Source organism: Eupeodes corollae, chromosome 1, assembly GCF_945859685.1.
Source record: "Eupeodes corollae chromosome 1, idEupCoro1.1, whole genome shotgun sequence".
In the NCBI taxonomy this organism is placed as follows: Eukaryota; Metazoa; Arthropoda; class Insecta; order Diptera; family Syrphidae; genus Eupeodes; species Eupeodes corollae.
This window is the reverse complement of record NC_079147.1, coordinates 196,795,046-196,819,893: the sequence shown is the minus strand read 5'-3', so window position 1 is coordinate 196,819,893 and position 24,848 is coordinate 196,795,046. Positions and strand designations below refer to the sequence as shown.

The 24,848-nt window shown below is 33.8% G+C and overlaps 1 protein-coding gene across 2 annotated transcripts in view; it reads right to left on the bottom strand.

Moving 5' to 3' along the window:
• LOC129938768 (uncharacterized) overlaps positions 1 to 24,848 on the bottom strand; it is a 108,565-nt gene that overhangs the window by 32,246 nt on the left and 51,471 nt on the right. The window contains exon 2 of one of the 2 annotated variants that reach the window (XM_056046506.1): positions 7,349 to 7,399. The exons of the other annotated variant lie outside the window; for it this stretch is intronic. Coding sequence (XP_055902481.1) covers positions 7,349 to 7,399 — 51 coding nt within the window. The remainder of the gene's footprint in view (positions 1 to 7,348; positions 7,400 to 24,848) is intronic. 2 annotated transcript variants of the gene reach the window in all.

The window sequence follows — 24,848 nt, the reverse complement described above, 5'->3', positions numbered from 1 at the left end:
ATGGATTTATGTAGGTATACTTCAAAAAGGATAACACGTAGGCTAATAATTTAGGTATCATATGAAAGATACACAAATATTTTCCTTTGCGGCCTGAACTTTATCAAAAACCTTAATGGGGACCATATTCGACCAGATTAAAGTTTTTAATAATAAAAGTTGAAAAAGGTTTGTCCGGTCCAGGCTGACTTTTTTAAAATGGAAAGTTTTTTGTAATACAAATTCTATATACTTACATACAAAACAATATGGAAGCAATTTTAAATAAATTAAAAAAAATTCATCCAATTTATCTTGCTATGGAAAAAATTCATGTCTTAAAGATTTTGTTGATGTGATGATGATTCTAATTCAAAAGGAAAGTGCAGAGATCCAGTGTTCAGCATTTATTTGGTAAAATTTATACAAAAGATAAGAACAATTGAATTGAATAATTAGAATTGTAATGTTTTTATAGGTTTACTGGTGATAAACTCGTTAACTTACACGAAGTTACACTTATACAATGAAAAAAAAACAACCATTGCAATTGTGTTCCATTTGCCACGAAAAAAACAGTTTGTGACGAATTAACCCATATTTCATTAGTCTTAATTTATAAACCCTTTTCAAAGTATGTCTAACTTAGGGCAGGCCAACGTCGACGCTTAAATAGAAATTAATTGTTAACCTAATTAAAGTAGGAACATTAAGTACACAAAATAATGAAAAGTTCTTTGTACAGCAATTTGTATGGAAAAACCCTAACTGCTAATCCTTATTAAACAAATAACTTTACACTCAAGTTCATATCTATGATTTACTGTCATCCACCGAGATTAAATAAATCTTCCGACTAAAGCTACTCAGAGGTCAGGTTACTGTCTTTTATTAATTATATAGCCCTTTGAAAAATTGATGCCTTTATTTAAAGATTGCCAGTAATTTTTTAGTTTTCTCATCAAATTACCTCATAAAGTAATCAAATACTACGGAATTCTAAACTAAATCTCTTCTTTCTCAAATAAAATTGTATATTAATCACTCCACAATCCACCCAGTCGTGTCCTTCTTTGAATTTCTGTTACCTATCAATTTCTATTACACGTCATTCGTCCTTGGGTAACCAGGGATATTCACAGTACAGGACCTTCACAACTTGTTTTCTCGAATAAAACAAATCCCTCTTAAAGGATTTTTAAGGAAATAAGACTTTCATGTCCAATTAACTAATCGTTAGCACCTGATCACTCTTGGGTTTTCATCGTTTGTCTATTTCTTTTTCATAAAAAAAATAAACTTTATCAACTTTATCACGCTCATCCTCTTCAATGATTCTTGGCTCTTGTTCGATATGCGTTGAAATTTAATTTTCCATTTTGCTGCATTCATTTCTATTTAGGAATAGGAAGGTATTTGCCATTCTGCTAGCGCTGCTGGTTAGGAATATTAAACAACTTTTAGCCTGATGCTCTACTTTCGAAGTCGGAGAGTATTTATTGCAACATATTTGGAATGCCCTATAAAATGAATCTTTGCGGGTACTAATAAGTCCTATTAACTTGTCTTTAGGGAAGTCGTAGAAAAATATTTGTTCTTACAACATTCAATAAGCAATTCAATAATTTTGATCTTGTATTTCGTAAATAGTTAAACAATTTTAATTAACTAATTTTAATGGACTAAATCAGGTGCAACAGAGTAAGTACTTAAACTGACAGAAATCTTAAACTTTTGAAAACAGTGAACTGAAATTGCTAGACAATGGATCAAATATTAAACCAGAATTATAAATACAAATGACCCTAAGTTCAGTTTCCTAACAGATTTTGTCGATATCATGTTTAATAAATGATTAGTCTTGCTTTTGCGTAATATTGGGTTTTCTTAAAGGGACTTGACAACTTTGCAATGTCTTCAAAATTTATCTACCGAGATTAAGAGTATTTGTCTGCCAATTTTTGGTCGTAACTTTAGTCTTATTAGACAGACAATAACAATTTTCTGCAAAAATTTATACTACGTATTTGTTGCGTGACATTGCTATGTCAGTTGCTCGAACTGACGAAAGTATCAGGTGTCCGGAGCAAACGATCAAAGTATTCTGCGTATGGATCTTGGTTTAAGCTTACGCTAGATCAAAGCTATCTTAAGAATTGAAGTCGATGAACCATTTGAAGCAAGAGTTCAATTCAATTGATTTTTATTTCATTGTTTAAAATTAAAACTTTTCAGAAGTCTAGCTAAAAAAATCTTTTAAGGATGGAAGTTGGAAATATCCTTTTAATGAGGATCTTGGTAGATTTTCTACCGATTCATATTTTGTATAGCCTCAAACTTGGGTTATAGCCTCAAACTTGGGCTGCATGCATCATTATACATGCTACTGCAGTAATCACCTTTTTTTTACGCTATGTGAAATACAGCCTTTAGAAGTACAGTTTTTTCCAGAAAGAACTAATAGCACTTCCAGCTTTGATCAATTTTTCTTTAAAATGGCTTTTCATCTTCATGTTGCATAGAACAATTACACCTAGGTATTTATATATTTTCACAACTTCGATAGGTCCATGGTTGAAATACCATAATACAATTTTTTATTTCTACTCAATCTGCCGGAACCATTTTCAAATAGCATCACTTTCGATTTGTTTAAATTGACTGTTGAATTCTACAACTTGCAGTGTACTTCGAGACGGTTGCTCAATAGTTCGAGCGTTTCTGGAGAGTAAGCAGAAAGAACAACATCGTCTCCAAATAGAAGGGGCTTTTATTGAAACTCCAACAAATTCTATTCCTCCTGATAAAGATTTATCAATAAAATAAAATAAATTTGGTGGCTCAACGAGGGCCTAGTGCATTACAACTCTCAACAATTCCTGTGTTCTAGTACTGTTATCAAGGATAGAGGGGACCTATAGTTTTAAGCCAAATCCGAACCGCTTCTTAGAGAAACCACAAGAATTACACTTCCACACACTGTTCCACACCAGTTCTGTGCCTTTAACCCCATTATATAAGTTTGCTATCATCCTTCGATACTTTTGTGGACAATCTTTTGCTTTGCTGTAGAGCTTTTAAAACAAGGCTTTTTTATCGATTGTATCGAATGCAGCCTTAAAATCGACGAAAAGGACAAAACAGCTTAGCGATGGCTTAGGATTGTCACACAAATTTTATAAAAAATATTTAAAAAAGATATTACGCTGTAGTTTTCTGAATCAGAAATATCGCTGTAGAGTTTTTATGGATATAATCGCTTCCTTGATCTGATTCGCTATAATGATGTATATTTTTATATATCACGGTAAGTTCTTCAATGCGTTCAACAGTTCCGTATTTAAGAAACTTTTTCATCTCTTAGTTTATTTATTGCTAAAAAAAACCTCTTCTTGAAAAGCATCAGCACCCAGGATATCGTTCCTAAAAAATAGCATTGCATAATTCAAAATTGGGACATCGTTTGCAGGGTACAAATGTTTTTGAAAGTGTTTTTTTGTATCTTCAGAAACTGGTTTCACTTTTATTTATAGCGCAAGGAAGATCTTAGAACATAATGATTTCGGTGTGTTTGATATCATTTGACATTTTCAAGGCAGTGATAACTTGATATTTTTATTGCTGTTATACAAGAAAAATTGTTTTGTATTCAGGTTTCTAGATTATAATTCAAAAATTTCAGGTTTATCTTCCGATGTTAGCGCTTTTAGTAACACACGCTTTTGACAAAACTGTCTTGTTAGCTCCATATTGTATATTTCATCATTAAATTCTTTTCAGTGTTAATTTTCTCAATTTCGTCCATCTCACATTTCAACAGCTCATATTTTTCCTCAATGGTTGTGACTTTGTTCATTAATTGGACATATTTCTAACACTTTTTCCACGGATTTAAGAATTTTACAATAAAATGGCCTCTATTTTTCAGTCTTGAAAGTTTTGGGAGATATTTCACCAACTTTGCACTTTTAGCGATTTTATTTGAAGGATACTCGAGCACTAAGATAGCTAATAGGCAATAAAAATGATGCAGCACTCATTTGAATGTGTTAATAAATTGGCAAGTTGTTAAATAAACTGCCTTAAAGTTACTTGTATGTTAATAACTTATAAAAACTTTTTATTTCTAAAATTATTTCACTTTTTCCAGGAGAAAATTTTAAAACCACTTACTTTAGATAATTGACAGATCCATGATTTGAATTTGCTAATCAGAAGATGTCCAATGCTTAATTAAAGCTTCTTCTTTCAGACGATTTACTAAGAGTTACCACAAATAATCTCGAACTTAATTTTACAAACCCTATAGCTGACCCTTATAAAAAAACATCCACGAGTAGTCTACCGTCTTGAGTAGAGTAAAAAAAAAAAGCTAAATAACTTTGGTTCACAGGATCATAGGGACAGATTTCGTGTTGATTTTGTGAGGTGGCAATGGCAATGGCAGAGGCAATGGCAACTAGACTAATGGCAATGGAAACTAATCCAACAACCATCTGACGCCTTCAAATAATGAAAGGATAGGATAGGTTAGTGAACGTGTAGATAGTGTTGGTATTTTTGTGGCTTACCAATGGAATGGAACTTTATTTCTTGCTACATACGTATTCTGTGCAAAAGGTAAATATTTTGTTTTTCTTCAGCTTTTGCAATGTTCCTGATGGCATCCTCGCAAAGCCCAACACCTCCAAAAGAATGTTCATACTGAAACTTCAGGTTATGCTGATTTCAGGTTGTGTTGTTGAGGGTATGCACTGTGCATCTGCATGGCCGCATTTCATTAAAAGTTTACTTTTTTTGAAGATGTTATTTTTAGAGAAGGTATTTGCTGTGGGTGTTGGTTATAGTTTGCACTTTCAATGAACTTGTTTGGTTTTTGAAATAAGCATAACCGACAGCGACGAAATTGAAAATCTTTCGGGGGTTTTTAAATTTTTGTGTGACTTTGAATGTGTCTGCATGGTTTTGTAGAAAAGTTTGGTGTTAAAAGGTATTTTTTGTAGCAAAAGCAGAACGAACAAAATTTGTGAACTGGAATATTAAATTACGAGTTTGTTGAATAGGAATTTGATTTGATTCTACTTCTCTTTTTTATGAAAACTCTAGGAGAGATTTTTTTGGCATTGGTTTTGACTTTTGTTAGGTGAAATTTTTATTGGACTCATATGAAACGAATGTAATAAGGTTTTTAGGTTTTAATTGTGGGGATGTAGGATTTCCCCTTAAACTAATGTTTTCTTTGTGGAAACATACTTCCATTTATTACGAGCATAAATAACTAAAATAACAACGTCGTTATTAAAGTAGCTGATGCATGTCTCTCCAATTTTCCAAGGCATTGTTGATAGTTTCCGGCTATAGCTTACGGATTTCTCACATATTATTGGCTTTACGTGCATTGCCACTGCCGAGATTGTGATAACACAATTTGTGATTTTTAGTAAGAACATTTTTTAATCACCGAGATGTAAATGCTCTTTCTAAAAAAAAATCTTTTCTTTGTTGGGTTATTAATTATTTTTGGACCTTTCAATTCAAGCAGTATTGGACGGGTTTAAATCTAATAGCCACAAAATAAACTCTGGTGTGCCCCAAGGCTCAGTTTTGTCTCCAACACTTTTCCTTATTTTAATAAATAATTTTTTGTCTGAAACTTCTAACATATGTAATTGTTTCGCTGATGACAGTATCCTGAATTTTTCATATTCGTTTTTAGATTCTCATCTCTGTCCTTAGGATGTGAACTACTAACGCACGGCTGCGTATGATAAACTCATAAAATTCTGATCTTGTCTTTGTCAAAAGCAGTGTACAAAATATTCTCTACTGTCACAAAAGCGTAACCCTTTCTCAATGCCACTATCCATGGATGGTACTTGTTGTATCGAGGAGACTGAACGGTATGTGCATCACAAACCGCACTTATTGTGGAGTGATCACATATTCGACATCACCAAAAATGCTGCTAAGTGTTAATGTTTTCTTGACCGATTCAAGAAATGTTACTCTTCTGATCTTGCTGTTTATTCTTCCGAAACTCTGGTATATTTCTCATATTAGGGCTGGTACCACAATAATGTGGTAGAGTTAAAAAAAAGAATCTTTCTTTAGCAGCACAACACGAATGTGGAATGCTTTACTAGGCTCAATATTTTCACTCATTACAATGTGCAGACATATTCAAAGCCAAAGTCCTTACCCGCTTTCCTAATTATTGTGTCTAATCATTATAAGGGTATTTATAACCCCTTTAGAGTCTCGCACTTTCAACAGTTCATCTTTATGCACCGTGCGAGGAATATAACCATGAGGGCTGTCTACTAGTCAGCTTACCAGTCTCTAGAATTTTCTGCAGGACCTAGGTTTAGTATCGTGATTTTTGCAAAAACAAGCTGTTTGGGTTACTTAATACTCACTTTGGAAAAAGATTTTCAATACTTTCTAGTTTTATTTACGTGTAAAGCTTATCATTTGGATTAGCGGAAGTATAATACTAACTGTCTGTCAAGATCTTCAGCAGAAAGAGCCGCTGCCGGCCGCTATAAAAAATAATGCCTGAGATATTGCATTCTTCCAACGTTTGCGGTCTTTTACAATTTTACAAGCTCCCTTCAATCGTTGAGAACAAGCGTTTTGGTCCCTTTAGCAGAGGTTCGGCCTTCCTCGTTGTCTAGAACTTGGGAGATGGGATTCGAAAATTTGTGAAGTGCCTTCTAGGCTAACACCACTCTTGCGAATAACTTTTCCCAGAACTAGGTTGATGAAATAAAATGATAGCCATCTTGTTTCTTCATTACACGTTGTACCGCTTGCTTTGTAACGTTATGAAGCAAATCAGTTTTTTCCGTATTCCGAATTCCAACATCGCAATAAAAGCTCTTGGTGACTTATGCTTTTATATGCTATCATATGCATTTTGATGTCTATGAAAATATGGTGAGCTTTGACTTTAAATTTGTAAGTCTTTTGCATGATTTACCTTAATGTGATTATTGGATCTATCGTTGTTAAGCCTTGTCTGAAGCCACATTGGTACGTGAAAATCATAGTGTTGCAAGAATGTATAATACATTGGATAGGATCTGTAAGGTAACATAAAGCAGGGATACATTTCGTACAAAGCGTTTCAGTAAAACCTCTGTTGACCTTTAAGTTTATACGGATAAAAATGAATCAATTAAAAGGCCATGCGAGCATTTCAAATCGTATTGAAAATTGTATGTGAATTGAATAAAGGCAAATTTTTCTTCACTCCACTTTTGGTATCGTTAAAAGTTGATTTTCAATTCTTAAAAATAGGGAACAAATTTGTTTGAATGGGGACTGGAAACTATTGGGACTTGGCCTACACGGTACACATTGTACTTACCTATTCTCAAAATATAATTTCTTATTTTTACCCAAAGAAATTGATTGTGACCTAATTGAAATATAAAATAAAATCGATTTATTATTTATGAGCCCATTAATTGAAATGTGACAAAACTGTTAGTCCTCTTATTAGTCAACAATCAAGAAACTCAAATAAACATTTAAACAAATTGACAGGAAATGTAAAGTGTACCTATGTAAGTATATTTAAGTTTATCTGAGTATCTAATGATAAAACACTTGTGAGGGAGTGTGCCTTAAGCTAAACAAATTCCTATTGATTGCCTACGTCTTAGAATTGCATCACAAACAAACTGAACTTATGGTGTTTTATGTCTTTGAATAATGGGGGTTTTATTTGAGTTGAATTATTTTTCGAAGGCAAATAAAAAAATTCTTGAAGGTAGTAGGAGCAGGTGCATTCTTCTGGAAACAATACAAAATTATGTTTGTCTTAGAAATGTGTAAGCATGATGGAGACATAGTAACTAAACATAAGTGAAGTAAGGCTGCAGAGCTTAAGAGCACCATTTATAAACATTTGAAGGGTTTGAATGCTAAAAAAAATAAGTTAAATGTGCTATGAGACATGACAAGAATAAAACGTTTCATTGGGTGTCAACATAATCATCACATTTCTTTACTTATCGTTCCGATTGACAGTAGTAAAGTTTTTACATCTCGGGATCCCGAATACTGTACACGGAAAATTGAAGCTTGGACGATTTTTGGGTTTTCTGATGATTAACTTCGTATATCTGATTTAAGTTTCAAGACTTAATGAGCTTTCAGGATATTAGCGCAAAAGTATATTATGTAGCATATGAAAGGAGATATAAAAACATAACTTGTTAAACCTTAGCAGCATTTTTGTAAGTTTCCATTTTTTTATTAGACTGCAAAACATGATTCAAAAATGTTCTAAAGAATTTTCATTCTGAATAGTCTGCAATTTAGGGACAGTTGTAGCTATAATTGGTGTTATTACCAAAAGTAATCATTGGTATTAATATTTTAATAAAATAGGAGTCAACGAAACTCAAACTCAAAAAATGTTCTTTTGTTCTCTAAAAATTAATAACAAACAAACTACGGGTAGAAAATAAGTTGTGACAAAAATATAGTGTAGCACTCACAAATTACATGTGGCTCTCTCGAGAGATTCGAAGCTCTTACAATAAATTAATATATATCAAACGTTCATTATGTTGTTCAAATAGTCATTAGTGGCCAAAGTGTCTTGAAATTCTTGGTCAAATCTCAATATTAAAGCATTTACAACAACTTTACTTCAAAAAGTAGATTTTTTCACTTTGTTAAGGTATTCAAAGTTTTTGTTTTTAAAAGATAATCAATTTTAATGGATAAAAACCCTTTAAAGTTCTTATGTTAGTCAGCAAAAAATATAATATGTAATTGAAGACGACTTTCAGGAACTTCAAAAGCCCTGTTTTCTCAGAAAAAAATATAAAATTAAAAATTTCTTCTTAAATATCTGAATATTTGTTCAGAAAAAATCTTATTAAAATAATTTCGGGCATTTAAGTTTTTCCAAATTTGAAAATGTTTGAATACCTTTAAGATTATTACAAATACTTTAGTTGTTTTTGAAAGACAAACCGTCTTTTTGTGAATATAGTTAAATTACTAAGACAAATCTGCAGTTCAAATCATTGCTTATATGGTACAACTAAATCGATGAGCTTTATGGCTCCACACCTTGACTCCTCCATTGGTTAAAAGCTGATAAATATATGCGGCACAATAGGAATAGACTTGGATTTCGGATTCGTTTTTATTATTTGTAAAAAACATGAGGAATTCTTCCTCGGTTCCTACGCTCGTTGTCAATGACACTCCTTTTGTTAGCTCTTCAGAGAAAGCAAATCTCTTCTCTAGTCAGTTTGCCGACAATTCTACGCTGACACTGCTGACAGTGAGTGTTATGATTCCGCCTGTACTTGAGCGAGTAGGTGATTCTATGGAACCAATCTTTTTTCGTGCTCTTACTGTGGCAAGAGTTCTTAGAGATCTTAACACACATAAATCCTATGGTATCCCCGCTATTGTTCTAAAGAGGTGTTCTTCAATACTACTTTAGCTATTTAATCTGTCCTACTCTTCAGGTTTAGTTCCGAGCGGATGGAAAACTAAATTTGTTCAGCCCATTCCCAAAAAAGGCTCATCTTTCTCGCCCTATAATTATCGACCGATTGTACTTACGTCCCTTCTTTCCAAGGCCATGGAAACTCTGATTAATTATCAGCTCAAGAAATATCTTGAAGATCGAAAGCTTCTTAAGACCGACAATACGGCTTTCGTAACAATAGGTCCGTTGGTGATCTCATGGTTCATCTCACCGAACAGTGGAGCAAATCTTTATATTGTTTTGGAAAAAGTAAGATTATTGCACTTGATATTTCAAAAACATTTGATTGGGTTGGGCATTAGGCTTTCTTATCGAAAATGCGTGCTTTCGGTTTTCATGAATCAATCCTTCATTGGATTAGTAATTACCTTTAGAAACGTTCAATACAAGTTGTATTGGATGGATTCAAGTCTAAAAACCACAAAATAAATGCTTATTAATGATCTCTTGTCTGCAACTTCTAATCCACTACATTGTTTTGCTGATGATAGTACTATTAGCTTTTCATATTTGTTTTCAGACTCACTTCACTCTTCTTCAGATGTGGAACTGCAACGACAAAGCTCATTAAATTATGACCTAAACTGCATTGTTCAATGGGGATTAAAAAACCGCGTGGAATTTAATGCTTGGAAAACCCAATGCTGTCTTGAATCGTTAAAGCGAGATATACCCCCATTGCCATTATCCATGGATGGCACTTGTATAGATGACACCGAACATCTCGATATTCTTGGTATGTGTGTTCACATACGCGATGTCGCCAAAAATGCAGCTAGTTGTTTGGGTTTCCTTAGGCGATGGAAGAATTGCTTCTGATCTCGCTGTTATCTACAAGACTTATACACGCCTAAAGCTTGAGTATAACTCCCATCTCTGGGCTGGTGCTGGTATTGAACGTAGAGCATTTAAATTGATAGGTGATAATATCAACATAAGTTCATTTACTTCGCTTGAACGTCGTCTCTCACCCTTTTTTACCGTTATTTTAACGGTTTGTGCTCTAGTCATTCCTTTCCTTAAACAGTTCAATCGTAATACTCGCGTGTCTAGGAATGCTCATCAATATACCCTCGAGCCCAACTTCGGTCGTACTGTCAAATACAGATATTCGTTCTTTAGCCGTACTACGCGAATATGGAATGCCTTACCACATTCTGTCTTTCCTAGTCATTGCAACATTCAGGAATTCAAAACCAATGAGCACGGACATCTCCTTTTAAACCCTCTCTCCTCTTTCTACTGCTCACACTGTGCCTCTGCATAATAAGGGTAGTAATATCCCCTTGAGTGTGCTTGTTATAAAAAAAAATCTTCATCCAGACTTGAATTGAAAGTAGCAGTTTTAGCAACAAAAAAGGGAGAACTAAAATACAAATTTTATTTTTATATATGTATATGTTATTAATAGTATAAATATTAGGTGGTGTCAAACCCACTAACACAATACAATAAGATTTGAATTCAAGTGAATTTATACGAAAATTACAAAAATACTCTCCACTGTCCATAGTCTCTACGACCCCGCCTCTGGATTCGCCATTGGCGAGAACCAATTATCTGATTTCTGATTGAAATCTACTATATTTCTTGGATAGAACCAAGCATTGAGGCCAAATATAGCTATCATTGGTTCCCATCATTGAAAATCTTCTTTCTAGTTTTAAAAGCAATTATAAAACTTTTTGGTGTTTGGTTTTAAAATGAAGCTTATTGGTTGCAGAATTTCTTTACCAAAAAAATATTTAATATAAACTAGAACCTTTCTTTTAGTTGATTTTTAATTCTTCAATTATAAATCGTTTTCAAAGAACATCTGGGGTTGAATCGGCTAAGGTGATAGTTTACTATCATTTAAATTCCGTCTTTGTACGATGGTTCAACTCAATTCGATAGAACAATTTTAGATTCAAATCGTCAAAATATCTAAATAAAAGTATCAAATTGGCTGTATTTGAATAAAATTCTTACTTTTCTTCCTTTTTTTGAATGTCGTAAACTTTGTCGGTTCGAGGAATATGTTTGTTTAACGAAACAAAGCGAACTAAGAAAATTTTCAAGTCGTTTGTGTAAGCGTCTGGTAGCTTTATTCGGAATAAACTTATTTGTTTGAAAATGACTATCAAATTTTTCTTGTGAAAGCTTTTTAGGTATCAATTTGACTATCACCTTACGTTGATCAAATTCGATCATTTCGATTGGCATTTATCAACAATCATCTTAGCCGATTTCACTTCTGTTTTTTGATTTCACATTTCGGAACATAATACCGTTCAACTGAAAGCTTTTTATTTTCTATGCTAGCCCACATGTCAGTTTTACTTTAAACGGTTAACTCTATTCTCAAATGATTGATTACAATTAGGAAATATTGTTTCTATGATGGCTATAACTTAACTAACCTGTCAAACAACTCTAATGATAGGTTTCAATAATGAAAAACAATGATAGCTATAACTGATACTTTAGATAGCAGTCAATTTTGATCATCTTTAAGTATTTAATAAGTCCAAAGTACGGTATTACTGAAAATAAAAGGATTCACTTTACAATACTATACAAATAATGAGCATTTTTAAATAGCTCCGATACTTAAGTATTTTTCGATCTTTTCGACCAACAATAGTGAAACTTGTTGAAAAATGTAAGCTTTTGACACAAGAACATCGGATGTCAAGAGAATATTGTTGGTGTTGTTGCTGTAGTGTTGATAATAAACTAGGATTGTCAATCTTTCGAATGTGACATTCTACAAATAACAATACACCGTATTTTGCTAGGTCGTAAATCAAAATCATCATCGAAAAATAACCTGTAGTTATGAGGTCCAATTTAGTTCTGGAGATTGTGTTAATTAACAGAAATGTCGTATTTGGAGCTCTACAAATATTAGAATGATTCTCAAAAAGATTTTCCATCCTCAAAGTATCACTGTTTGGAGCTGTTTTTGGGCTTACTTATTTGAAAATGAGGTTGGTTCGCCACTGAGCTATGGTTAGTGATATTTTATGACTAGAATTGAAATACGTTTATGATAACATTTTGAAAGACAAAGTCCACCTCAATGCTAAGCATAATCAGTATAAGACCCTGAAGCTGAAGTTCGTAAGGCCATCAAAGATATATAGATGAAAATGTGCTGCAACCGTAGTGTTGTCGGCTGATACCGCTTTTATTAGTATAGCTTTTTTTTTTAAATAATGAACCTTAAATGATTTTTTGTTTTTTAACATACAAATTAGAACATTTATTGGTTTTCATTTAAACAGAAAGGAATTCATTCTAAAAAATCTGTTGATTCAAGTGATTTCTTAGCTACAGAAAAACTTTGGGTAATCATTTTTTTAACAAATAAATAATCAAAAAATATAGATTTCTAATTTAGAAAAAACGGACGTTTGCAAAAGACTTTTTGAGTTAGTTATTGCAAAACTTCAACCAAAAACTATGTTTTTGAGTTATGATTAACGTGACACTGCGCATATATCTTTTTTGAATGTCACACACCAAAAATGTTTTAACTAACTACTGTTTATGACTATACACTTTTTTATAGCTAACAATGGAAACAAATGACACTTAAGATGACATTAACATTTCTGCGAAGATCCTGAAAAAAAAACTTCCTAGAGCTAACTTCTTAACTTCATTTTTTTCGTATGTACATATGTATGTATATAAGTATTCTTTTAAGCTTATAAATATGTATGTTGAATATCATAAACTAAAACAATACAATTCCCTAAATGACATTCAATTTCACGGACCCAAACCCCTTAAAGCAAACTTGAACACTAAAGCAGCTATAAATAAATGAGGTTCTGCCTTATAAACATTAATGAGTGATTATTTTTTCGCTACCGACTCGTGCTTTGAGTTAATTAGTTTGAAACAACATAAGGAGAATTCTACACATAATTAATGACGAAAAAAAAGTAATACATTTTCACTATAAAGTCTGAATAAATGAAACAAAGGAAAAGGAAGGAAAAATAATTATGTTGGAAAATGTATTTTTCTAGTGGCTCCAGCAACTTTTTTATTTTAAGCGACGACGACATAATGTACATATGCCTCAATTGAAGCCTTTGAAAAATGTTTCACAACTCGGGGAAAACGGACGTTTTTATGTTTCAGATGTTATAAGTTTTTAAATGAATATGTATACAATTCACGCTATTTTAACAACAGGCACTAATTCAATTTGAGAAAAAACAAAGAAAACTTATTTGAAAAGTTTAGCAAAATTGCAAAATATTTTCACGCAACTTTGGTATTTTAATTTAATCTGCTTGCTATATTCGTAATCGCTTTTAAAATACACCTCTTTTAGATCTGATTTAATCACGATGATGGTAGCAGCTATCAATTAAGTAAGTGCTACCTTCAACGAAAATTGAAACATTAGGTTTTAGGGGTAATTGTTTGTGTATATTCTAACTTGCGAAACATCACTGGGATTTTTAGTTAAATTTCATCTGTAATTATTTTCCCACCGCGGAATATAATCACTGAGGTAATCTGCCTCTTCTATCAACCATAAATACCTCCAATCCCCCTCAACCTCAACGCAGTGTTTATCCGTATCTTTATATGTTTTTGTCTATACGCTATAGTTAGATAAATGTTTAAGCTTCAAACTGGTGAGCGGTTATGTTTGATGAGGAAATTGATGTCGTGAGCTTTTAGATCCTGGGCGCGTGCTACGGATGCGGATGTGTGATTAACATCACGATTTAGCCAAACCATCATCAGATGACACGTACCATCATCAGAGAATGACAGGTACACGGAAAAAAGTTATCGTGGAAAAACTCAAGTTGATTTAGGATTTAACATAACTTTTTAGAAATTTGTTTAACCAAAAATTATAAAATTGCCTACAACACGTCAGTTTGACATTAAATCCATAATTTATTTTTAAACCTAAACCTAAAAGAAGGAGTCTAAAGAAACAACAGAAAGCTTTCTCGTTAAGCTTAAAAGTTGTGGTTAAATTTTAAGGACCAATGTTGAATTTAAATAAAACACACATTTTTTAAGAAATTATCGTCATTTCTTTTTATTATGATAATGTTGGTATGGATCAACTATTTATGGAACAAAATATAGTCCAAATGACTACGGCGACCTCGGCGGTGCACCTCTGACCGATGGTCTGAAGTTTCGATGACGCTGAGGCATAATTGAGGTTCTATGCCGTAAATGAGCTGAATTATCTCATCCCTTAGATCTTGAATTGTTGCTGGCTTATCGACGTGCACCTTTTCTTTTAAATAACCTCAAAGGTGAAGAGACTTTAGTTCTTGAGTCAATTGCACCTTGTAGGCGTGTCTTTATGCATAATGTTCACCAACGACGCGACGGACGTGAGAAGTGCAATTGTTAGGTGAACGGTTCGCGAACTGCAGCAATATTTTCTGCAGTACGACTATTCACTAGTGTTCTCACATCTTCTACAGGCACGGCTTGCAAAAATGCTTGCGGTTTCCGATTGCAAGCACATTTAGACAATTTAATTTTTTGAAAAAATCACGAAGTGCACAAATACTTGACGTTAACGTGTGATTCACATTCAACATCGGCTTTTAAAATCTGTGTAAATATTCCAAATCACTAGTATTTGAAGTGGTTTTGAAGATTGTAGTTTAGTTTACATGAATTATGCTTTTAAAGTGTTTCAACACAAAGTTTTTCACAAAAATAAATAGTATAGGCCCTAAATAACTGCGTTGGGTCAACTTATTTGATCCACACTTATTAAAGTATTCATCAAATAAATACGATTAAACTCAATTTATGAAAGTTTTGTTAAAACTAAGATTTTTTTTTGTAAAGATTGAAAGGATCAACATTTAACTCCAGGTTTTTATGACTTTGGCGCATTATTCAAGCTAAATTTGACGGACGGCATGTTGTCTTTGAGGGCCGCGTCGGTTTTCGGCTTATTTTCATAGGCCTGCGATTCATCCCTACAAGAAAAAGTTTAAAAGGGTCAAAGCACACGAACACGAACGAACGAATTGGCCTCCAATTGACGTCGTCTCGGAACGAGATAACCGCTTGCTCCGAATTTCGCTTTTGTCTTTTAAAACAATATGTCTTTGGTGTCCATATTATGCAATTGAGACCACAATAGTTGTTGATCATCGATCTGTAGAGATCATCGTTGACGGTGAAAAGAAGTACGGACCGATGACACCTCCAGATCAAAATCCACACCGAATAGTAACTTTATTTGGATACAACGGCACCTCCTAAATCTTGAGTGCATTGGTGTCATTCTTCATCGCTAAAGATGAGATCAATCAATTGCTCCAAAATCCTGGGACACCTATTTTGATAGGAAATGTTCCGCTGGAACTTGAAGTGATGATTTTTTTTACTGACTAGTGAAAATGTGATATTTTGACAGAAATTAAAAGAAACAATATGGCCGCATGGAGCTGTCAAAATCAAACTGCCTCTGTTGGAAAACCCTTTATTTTTATCAATTAGTTTTGTATTTTCAAAATATAAACCAATTTTATTTAGAATTTCATCTGTCAATTATCGATTAATGATAAAAATACGTTTGATGGACATTAAAAAAATTGTAAAAACAACGGTTGCTTTTTTTAAAATTTGACAGAACAACGGCCTTTTTAACACAGTGTTGCCTGAATGAAAAACAATTTAATATTCACTTTAAATTGATTGTAAAACAACTAGATCTGCCGAAATTGAAATTGAACTTTATTAAAAAAAAGGAGATTTTCGTTGAATAACTCACCTTTTTTTCTAAGTGTATTCGAAATGAAAATGAGGTGGAACAATTTCATTTCCGGCGCGCACACGCATACACTTACACAATGGCAAATTAATTTTTTCATTTCTTTTTTTTTTTTTGCTGAAGATGCACAAGGGGTGAAAATTAGGAGATTATCCTTGTTGGTTTTGAGTAGAGCAACTTTCACGTAGGTGAGGTAGAAAGATAGATAAGTAAAACACAGGTGGCTTATGAAATTTCAAATATAATAAAAATATAACAAAAAAAAAAGAAAATAAGGAAAATTTTATACAAAAAAATAAAACACTAGCAATATGGAAGGTAAAACAGAAAAGTGTCAAAGTGCTGACTATCTTCTACAGTTTTTTCTGTTTTTTCATATTGTGCTAACGACATAAATGTTGCAAACGAGAGAATATAAAAATCTAAGAGCATTTTATTAAAAAAAAAGACAACATTTTATGCCAATGACACTTGTGAAAGTGTCTATAAACCATCAGGGGATTTTTATTAAAAAAGACAAAATTAATAAAGTGTCCTAGAGATTAAATGTATAAAAAAATAAAATACACTTTTCAAAAGACAAGCGGACTGTTTTGGCAATTTAAAACGAGGTGTAAATGCACTTAGAGGTTAAAGTGTAACAGCTGCGGCTTTTTATGTCGGCATGTAAACATAACTTTGACATTTATCAACCGATTGATTTGGGTAGACTTTTGTTTGGCAGTTTTTAATTGAGCACAATTTTAACGATGAGTTGTTTTACGTCCCAAAACATTGATTTTGTTAATTTAAAATAGTTGTTCAGTTGTGATTCATCTACGGAAATGTTGAAAACTCAAGATTGATCACGAATTTTAAGTGGTGCAATCTATCAACTACATTAAAGAAGAAGTACACGCTCGTCTGCTAAAAGAACTTTCTATAGTTAATCAGGACTCTTTGAATCGAGAAATCTGATTCTGCTCTAACCAGTACTGTCTTATAGATCCGACATTTGTGTGCTCACCTTGATCTTTTATCCGCTTTTGAGAGAAAACTCTTGTGTAGAATAGTTGCCAACATATGTGAAGAAGGACAACTACGAAGAGGTTTAATAAAAAATGATATACAAAATATACCATACCGTGCTGTCAAATATGTTTGCTGATATTTTTTAAAGTGCCTATGGAGACTGCTCACAATGTTCTAAAACTTGACGAAAATCTACATTCTGGTCCTGACGAAATGTCATGATTCATGTGAACTATTTTAATGTTTTGTTCGTTATAGGCTAGGTTAGGTTAAAGTGGATGCGAATTCATAATCCACACACTTAGGCCAAAAGAAAAGGCCCACTGTGATACCACATGAATCTAGAGAGTTACTTCCCACTAGTCGAACCATTTTAAGCTCTGTATAAAGCGAAGGAGATATTTGATATCTTTTTTAGCTAGTTCACTGGGATTATAAAAAGAGTATACTCCCAGATGAAGTTTGCGTCTTAGTGAAAGAGCAGGGCAAGTGCAGAGGAGGTGAGAGATTGTTTCCTCTTCTTCCTCATCCATACAGCTCCTGCAGAAGTCATTTGAGACTACACCAAGTCGTATTGCGTGCCTGCCTATAAGACAGTTTCCCGTAAGGACAACCATTAGGAAACTAATATGAAGTCTACTTTGGGATAACAATTCTTTAGAACGCCTTAGGTCCAGTGAAGGCCATATGCGCATGTTGGTAAATTGTGCCACCTAGAGTTTGCTATGGCAAAAGTTGTTTCTTTTAGCATAAGTTTACAAGTAGCTATCGGTTTACCTATTTCTCCCTTTCAGGTGAAATAGGTATGATGGTTCCATTTTTAGCGAGTTCATCGGCTCTACAATTTCCCGTGATGTCTCTGTGGCCCGGCACTCAACAGAGGTGAATGTTAAATTGCTGCGCCTTCTCCATAAGAGACGATCGATAATCGAGGGCCATTAGAGATTTGGTTGAGGCACCGTCAAGTGATTTGATAACAGCCTGACTGTCAGAGAAGCCAGGAGAGAACCTCTTTGATCGCTAAAATTTCCGCTTGGAAGACGCTTCAATGAATAGGGAGGCGGAATGAGATGCTTAGATTAAGTTTTTCTGAGTACACACCACTACCATCTCCTTCATTTGTATTGGATCCATTTGTTTGTCATACTTTTTCCTTTAATTGTTCTTCTATTTTCTGTAATAATCAACATGGATTCTTAAAAAGAAAATCTTCTGATACAAATCTACTTGGTTTCGTACGATTTTATATGATTTCGAGAAATATTAGCAAGTTGATTGTGTATTTACAGATCTTAGCAAAGCATTTGACAAACTCAGCTATAAGGCAAATTCAAACTTAGCTATAAAGCAAGCACAAATCGCACTACATGACAAATTAATTCCTAAGATACCATATTACCTCATTGATAGACATCATAGTGTTGTCTTCAAAAATTACCATTCTAATTCGTTTATTGTAAATTATGATGTACTCTTAGGTACACACTTTGGTCCCTTGTTATTTGTTCTATTTATAAATGGTATTTTCTCTATCTATCGTAAAAAAATTGCTGATGACGTAAAAATATTTGGATCAGTTAATTCCTTAACCTACTAAGAAATAATACAAGTGGATCATCTTCGACTATGGGAATGGTGGAATTCATGTTAAATTCAGACCTAGGCATCATTTTAGGCTCAAAGTTAACTTTTACTGATATATTAATTACATTTAAAAAAAAAAGCTAATAAAGGGTCCGATGTTGAATGTTAACCACACTTAAACGTCAAGCTTTTTCTGGATTTAATTTCACATTTCTCAATTTTAGACTATTTCAATTTGAACCAATAAAACGCTTTAAAGTTATTCAGGCTTATAATGAAAATGAACGTTCATATCAAAAAGCATATCATGCATTTTGTGATTTTTTCGGTCAATTTATTCGACCTAATGTGCGTACAATCGGAAAAATGGTGATAGAGTTGTGAAAACACCAGCTCGTTCAGCTCGTACTACAAAAAATATTGTATGAAGACTTGCATTTACAAGCTTACAAGGTGCAATTGACTCAAGAACAAGAACTAGTCTCTTGACCATTTCAAGCGCCGGCCGTCGTCCTAAATAGTCAGAATAGTGGCAAGAAATGGCAACTGTGGATGATCAATTTTCGAAAAAACTCATCTTCAATGATGAGGCACATTTCCACCTCAGTGGATTCGGGCATCAGCGGGCGGTATTTTTTTTTTCCAAAATAAGGAGGTTCAGACAGTTCAGGCAGTTACTGTGAATGGTGTTCCCTATCGTTAGATAATAAGGAACTTTTAATTGCCCGAATTGAAGTGTGGTTTTAGCAAGACGGCGGTGTCGCTATCCACGCAGCTAACAAAACAATGGATCTTTTTGGCCTTGTTATCTCATATTGTGGCGATGTCAATTAGCCACCAAGATCATGTGATTTGACATCGTTGGACTTTTTTTTTTGGGGTTATTTGAAAGAAGAGGTGTATAAGCCAACACCTATTCAAAATCTTAAAGCTAACATAATTCTGCACATTAATGGCATAGAACCATAATTATGCCTCAGCGACATCGAAAATCTGGACTATAGGGTGGAAGTGCGCTGTCGAGGTCGCGGCTGTTATTTGGCCGATATTTTTTCCATGGATAATTAATTTATACCAATAATCATAACAAAAAGAAATTACAATAATTTCCTAAACAATTTGTGTCCTATCCAAATTCAACATCGACCCTTAAAATTCAACCACCCTTTTAGCAGACTGATATTTAAGGAGAAATTTGTACTTGTGCTTTAATTTAAATTTCAATCTTAATATGTGTAGAATTTCATTTACAAACAAAAATCTATTTCATGTGCTAAACGGAAAAAAAGCACGCAATCTGTTTTCTATTTAACCAAAATTATATCCTTTCTTTATTTTTTCGATTTACAATTCCTGTTCCTGTTTGACCATTCCATAGCAAATAAGGGATCCTTTCATTTTATTACAAAATGTGATTCAAAAACTATTTCAAAAGTTGTTTTTTTTATTATCATTTAAGGGCACTTCCTATTTATTTTTATTTTTTATTCATCATCTGTTTTTAGAATTTTAAATTTAAGCATCCGTCCTTTTTAAAACTGTTGCTTGCGAAGAGGGATATACGAGTATCTACTAGAAAAACAAAACATATTCAAAAGCAAGCAATGGCTCGGATACCTGGCCCGATTATAGAAAAAGGCCATCTTGATGGTTCTATAAGGTTCAACCAAACTCGTATCCTTCTCTGATGCAAAGGACACAAAAAGAAGGGTAAAAAACAAACAAACTTGGTTAACCTAGATACTCAATGAGTTAGATCCTTGTACACATAGTTTTTATCAGATTCTTTCGTCTCTGTGCATAATCTTATTGGGATGTTCTCCTTCAAAGATTTAATATAAAAATGATAGAAAATAGAATAAGACAAAATAAAATTAAAAAAGAAAAACAAACCCAATAAGAGCCATTAACACCAAATGTTTCCAATAGAAAAATTGTTAAATCCAATGGATAGATAGTCCGTCGCGTCGCTCGTGCGTTGCGTTGCTAGTTGCTCGTCTTCACAGAGATGAGATATTTTGTCGTCTTCGTCTTCGTGGTCGTCGTCTTCGATATAAAATGAAAACCCAACAAGTGGAAGTACGATATAAACGATAGAAGATTCTATTTTACGTTTATTGCAGCACGTAGCATTCGAAAAAAGAAAAATTGTATAACAAGAAAAAATAAATTACGAAAATGATTGTTTTCACAGGAAAGTAAACGAAATCGAAATTTGGACACAAACTATTCTATGAATGTGGCTGTGGCTTTAGCTAACGTGAGGGATTTCACGTACCAATTGCTTTATGCTTGGATATACAAAAATTATAATACATTTTCTTTTTTTTCTTTTTGTTGATGATAAATGAAATACCTTATGAGGTTTATAAAGATGTATGTACATAAATATGTGTATACAAGATGACCTGGTTTCGGGTTTTTATACATTACAACTTTTAGAAGGTGGACCTTACCTTTGATATATTTTTCTTTACCTTGCTCGAATGCACAAAATATTGTAAAGTAATTGAAATAGTAAAGCACCCATAGCCATTCACTTTGAAAGTTTTGATTTAAGATAAAGAAGTAAAAGTTTTAAAGTAAACCCTTCGTTTGGTATACCAACCAAATCCAAGCATTTTTCTCTTAACGCGCTTCTTGTGCACCTGACCTTTCCACAAAAGCAATTTGGAGTAATTGTTTGATGTACGAGTATAAAAGAACAAAATTTCACAGAAATTTTTTCAGAAAAGTGCTCTTAAGGTACATATGTATGTGAATATTTGAAAGGAAAATCAAGCTATTTGTCAGTCGGTTTGTCTTAAAGTTGAACAAAATATTAATAACATTTTGTGTGAGATGAACAAATTTTAAGTTAACATCATTTTTCGTTCTTAAAACACTTGAGTAGAAAACCATTTCAATAAATGTTTGTTTGTAGGTTTTCTAAGAAAGTTGTGGTAAAATGTACCACAAGTTTTACCTACCTATTCATTCATCCTCAACACTTTTTCAATCTTCCTTTTTTTGTGGCTCTAAAGTACTGTAGAGTTTAGAAAAAACCTGACAAGAGTCCTTCTCTTAAGTACTTTGGATAAGCAATTAAACTAAGTCGTCGTATTCGCAAAACAATAACAATAGTGACGGGAGGTCACAAAATATATGGATGTGTGACGGATGAGTCACAACGACACCTTCCCAAGTCTTTACACAGTGTGCGAAAGATGACCGACAAGATAGGTGTACAGGCGGTCAACACTAGATTACAAAATATGAAGTAATTGACCCATGCTTAACGACATGTGTGATTCCAAGTTCACACCATCGTAAATTTAGAATGGTCTTGTGTCCAATTCATAGTGTCTGGAACACTAAGTAAAATCACGTTCCAATGTATACGGGTCTAGAGCATTGTAAATTTTGCGTTAACCATCGGATCCCATCTCATCATTTTTGTTGATAAATGGCATGGGATCTCATCTAACAGAGTGTTTACTCCAAGTTTTAGATTTGGGCCGGTTTGGGCCTGTTTCCTATTAGGTATGTGATCTGCTAAACGATCTGGAAGGTATATAAATCTGGAAGTTACTGTCGAATTGTAGTTGGGAGATGGTGTAGTCTGTGTGTTTTAGAATTGAGACAAAATCAAAATACTTATAAATAATGGAGTGGCCATGTTGTTGTTAACCCACATCGATAAAGCTTTAAAGCAAATAGCAGAGCTTGCAGCTATTTGTTTGAAAGGTATATCGAGAGGTGTAAGGTAGAAGTACGGTGTCCAGTGCACCAGGTGGGGTTTTGTGAAGCTATCCGCTTATACATAGGCAAGCTGAACATTGGCCTTTGTTTATAGCTTTTTGTAAAGCAATCCACCATACTGCCACGCCGTTCATTAAAATCGGTCGGATTACCAATGTAGTACTAAGTCTCGTCTAAGAACTTTAATTTGATACCTTTGATATTGATCTTTTTATTTCTTCGAAAATAGGACTTAGTCCAAAGTATTTGTTTATCTAATACGATTTGTAAGAAACATTTCATGGTGTTAAGATAATGAAACTGCTATAGCAACGCATCCAGACCAGTTAGGATTTCATTAACCACCAAGTTCCAATACCACCTTGCGGTGTCCCATTGCTGACAAAGATTCTAGCCAAGGAGTCGCCCGGTTTCGAGTTGATTATTCTTCCCAAGCGAACCCTTTACGTTTAGAGATGTAAATGCAAATATGATTGCAGATGTGTCCACGTTGTTAAAAGCACTTTCGATATCAAGGAAAGCAACCATAGACTCTCTATCTTGGAGGTAGTATTTGATGGTACGTATTAATGTGTGTAAAGCCGTTTAAACCGATATGCTTTTACAGTAGGCTTCTTGAGACATAGATAGAAACCTTATATCAATACTTGCTCTCAAATGAATATGAAGGTCTTGGGAAGGAATGGTGATAGACTTATAGGTCTTACATCTTTAGGGTTAACTTGTGGACATTTTCCAGCTTTGGGTATAAAAGCAACTTTCACTTCTCTCCATGCCAAGGGAGTATGAACCAGATATGGACAAATTCCTCAAGGATTATGGCTAAAACACAAACACGCTTCAGCTTGGTCTGCGTTACGTTGGGCCTGCTTCGAGGTTGCTTTAAACGACACTTCCAATATGACATTTCTGTCATTAGCAGCTATTATTTTTTCTCAAAATAAAAAAATATGAGTTTTGAAATCGAAAAAATTAAATTTATCGCGGAAGTAACTTCCACAGCCTATAATAACCAATGGGAATCCCTCCAAAACCAAATAGTTTTTGTTTGTAGACTTTTTTACAGCTGTTGAGCTGTCAGACAAAGCAAATGTTCAGCAAATTTGGACTAGATCTTCCGTTTGAAGTCACATTACGTAACATTACGTTATTTCCTTACGATTGTCAAATTAAATGTGAGGTCGAAGCCTCATTGTGATAGCATGCATTAAATTCCTATGGCTGAACTCGTAAACGTCAGGCGAAGCCGAAGCAGAAGCGTTTTTGTGTTTTAGCCATTATATCTGAGGCTTGTTGAAGTTCGGCTGGTATTATATCATCTGGGCTTGCAGATTAAAGTGGTTTCCTTACCGGAAATAAAAACTCATCTAAGAAAATTTCGAAAATGTTGATACAAACAAATCAAATTTGGTTACAAGAGTTTCATGACGGGTACAATACTTAAGCTACAGCAGCTTAAAACTTGCTGAACACATTTTCGGTAATTAACCTATCTGCTCGTTAAAATTATAGGGTTTGTTAATGATACAGGTAGATGTGTGGCATGGATATGTAGTACCCGTAGCATGACGGTTAGTGCGTTGGACTGTCATGCAAGGGGTCTGGGTTCAATCCCTGCCTGTGACACCTTAATTTAAAAAAATAATTTTCGCGGGTACTGCCTCTTGCGAGGAATTGACAAATCCTTCAAGAGTAATTCTTGTCATGAAAAAGTGCTTGCTCAAAAACTAGCCGTTCGGATTCGGCCCAAAATTGTAGGTCCCTTCCATTCCTGACAACAGTACTCGCACACAGGAATGGTTGAGAGTTGTAAGTCACTAGGCCCTGGTTCACAACGGACTGTTGCGCCACCCCATTTTTAGATGTGTGGCACGAAGCCGCCGCCCGTTCGCTAGAACTACATATCGTCTAGATCCATTTGGCTTAATTTAGGCCTAAGAAGTTAGTTATCATCGTTATGGAGCGCTCGCTGTTGACGGTGACCGACTCACTAACGTCTTTTCAAAATAGTATGGACCAACTACGCTCCGGCCCGAAATCCACACCAAAAAGTAACTTTTCGATAAATAGTATTTATCATTTTAAGGTGCTGTTCAATCGTGTAACTCGTCATGATGGTTTATCATAAACAATTTTATAATAAACAAAAGATTTGACAGATGTCAACTAAGATGTCTACTCTCACCAATTTAAGGTTAAATGTGTTAAACAAACTTTTTTTTTACTGTATTAAATAAAAAT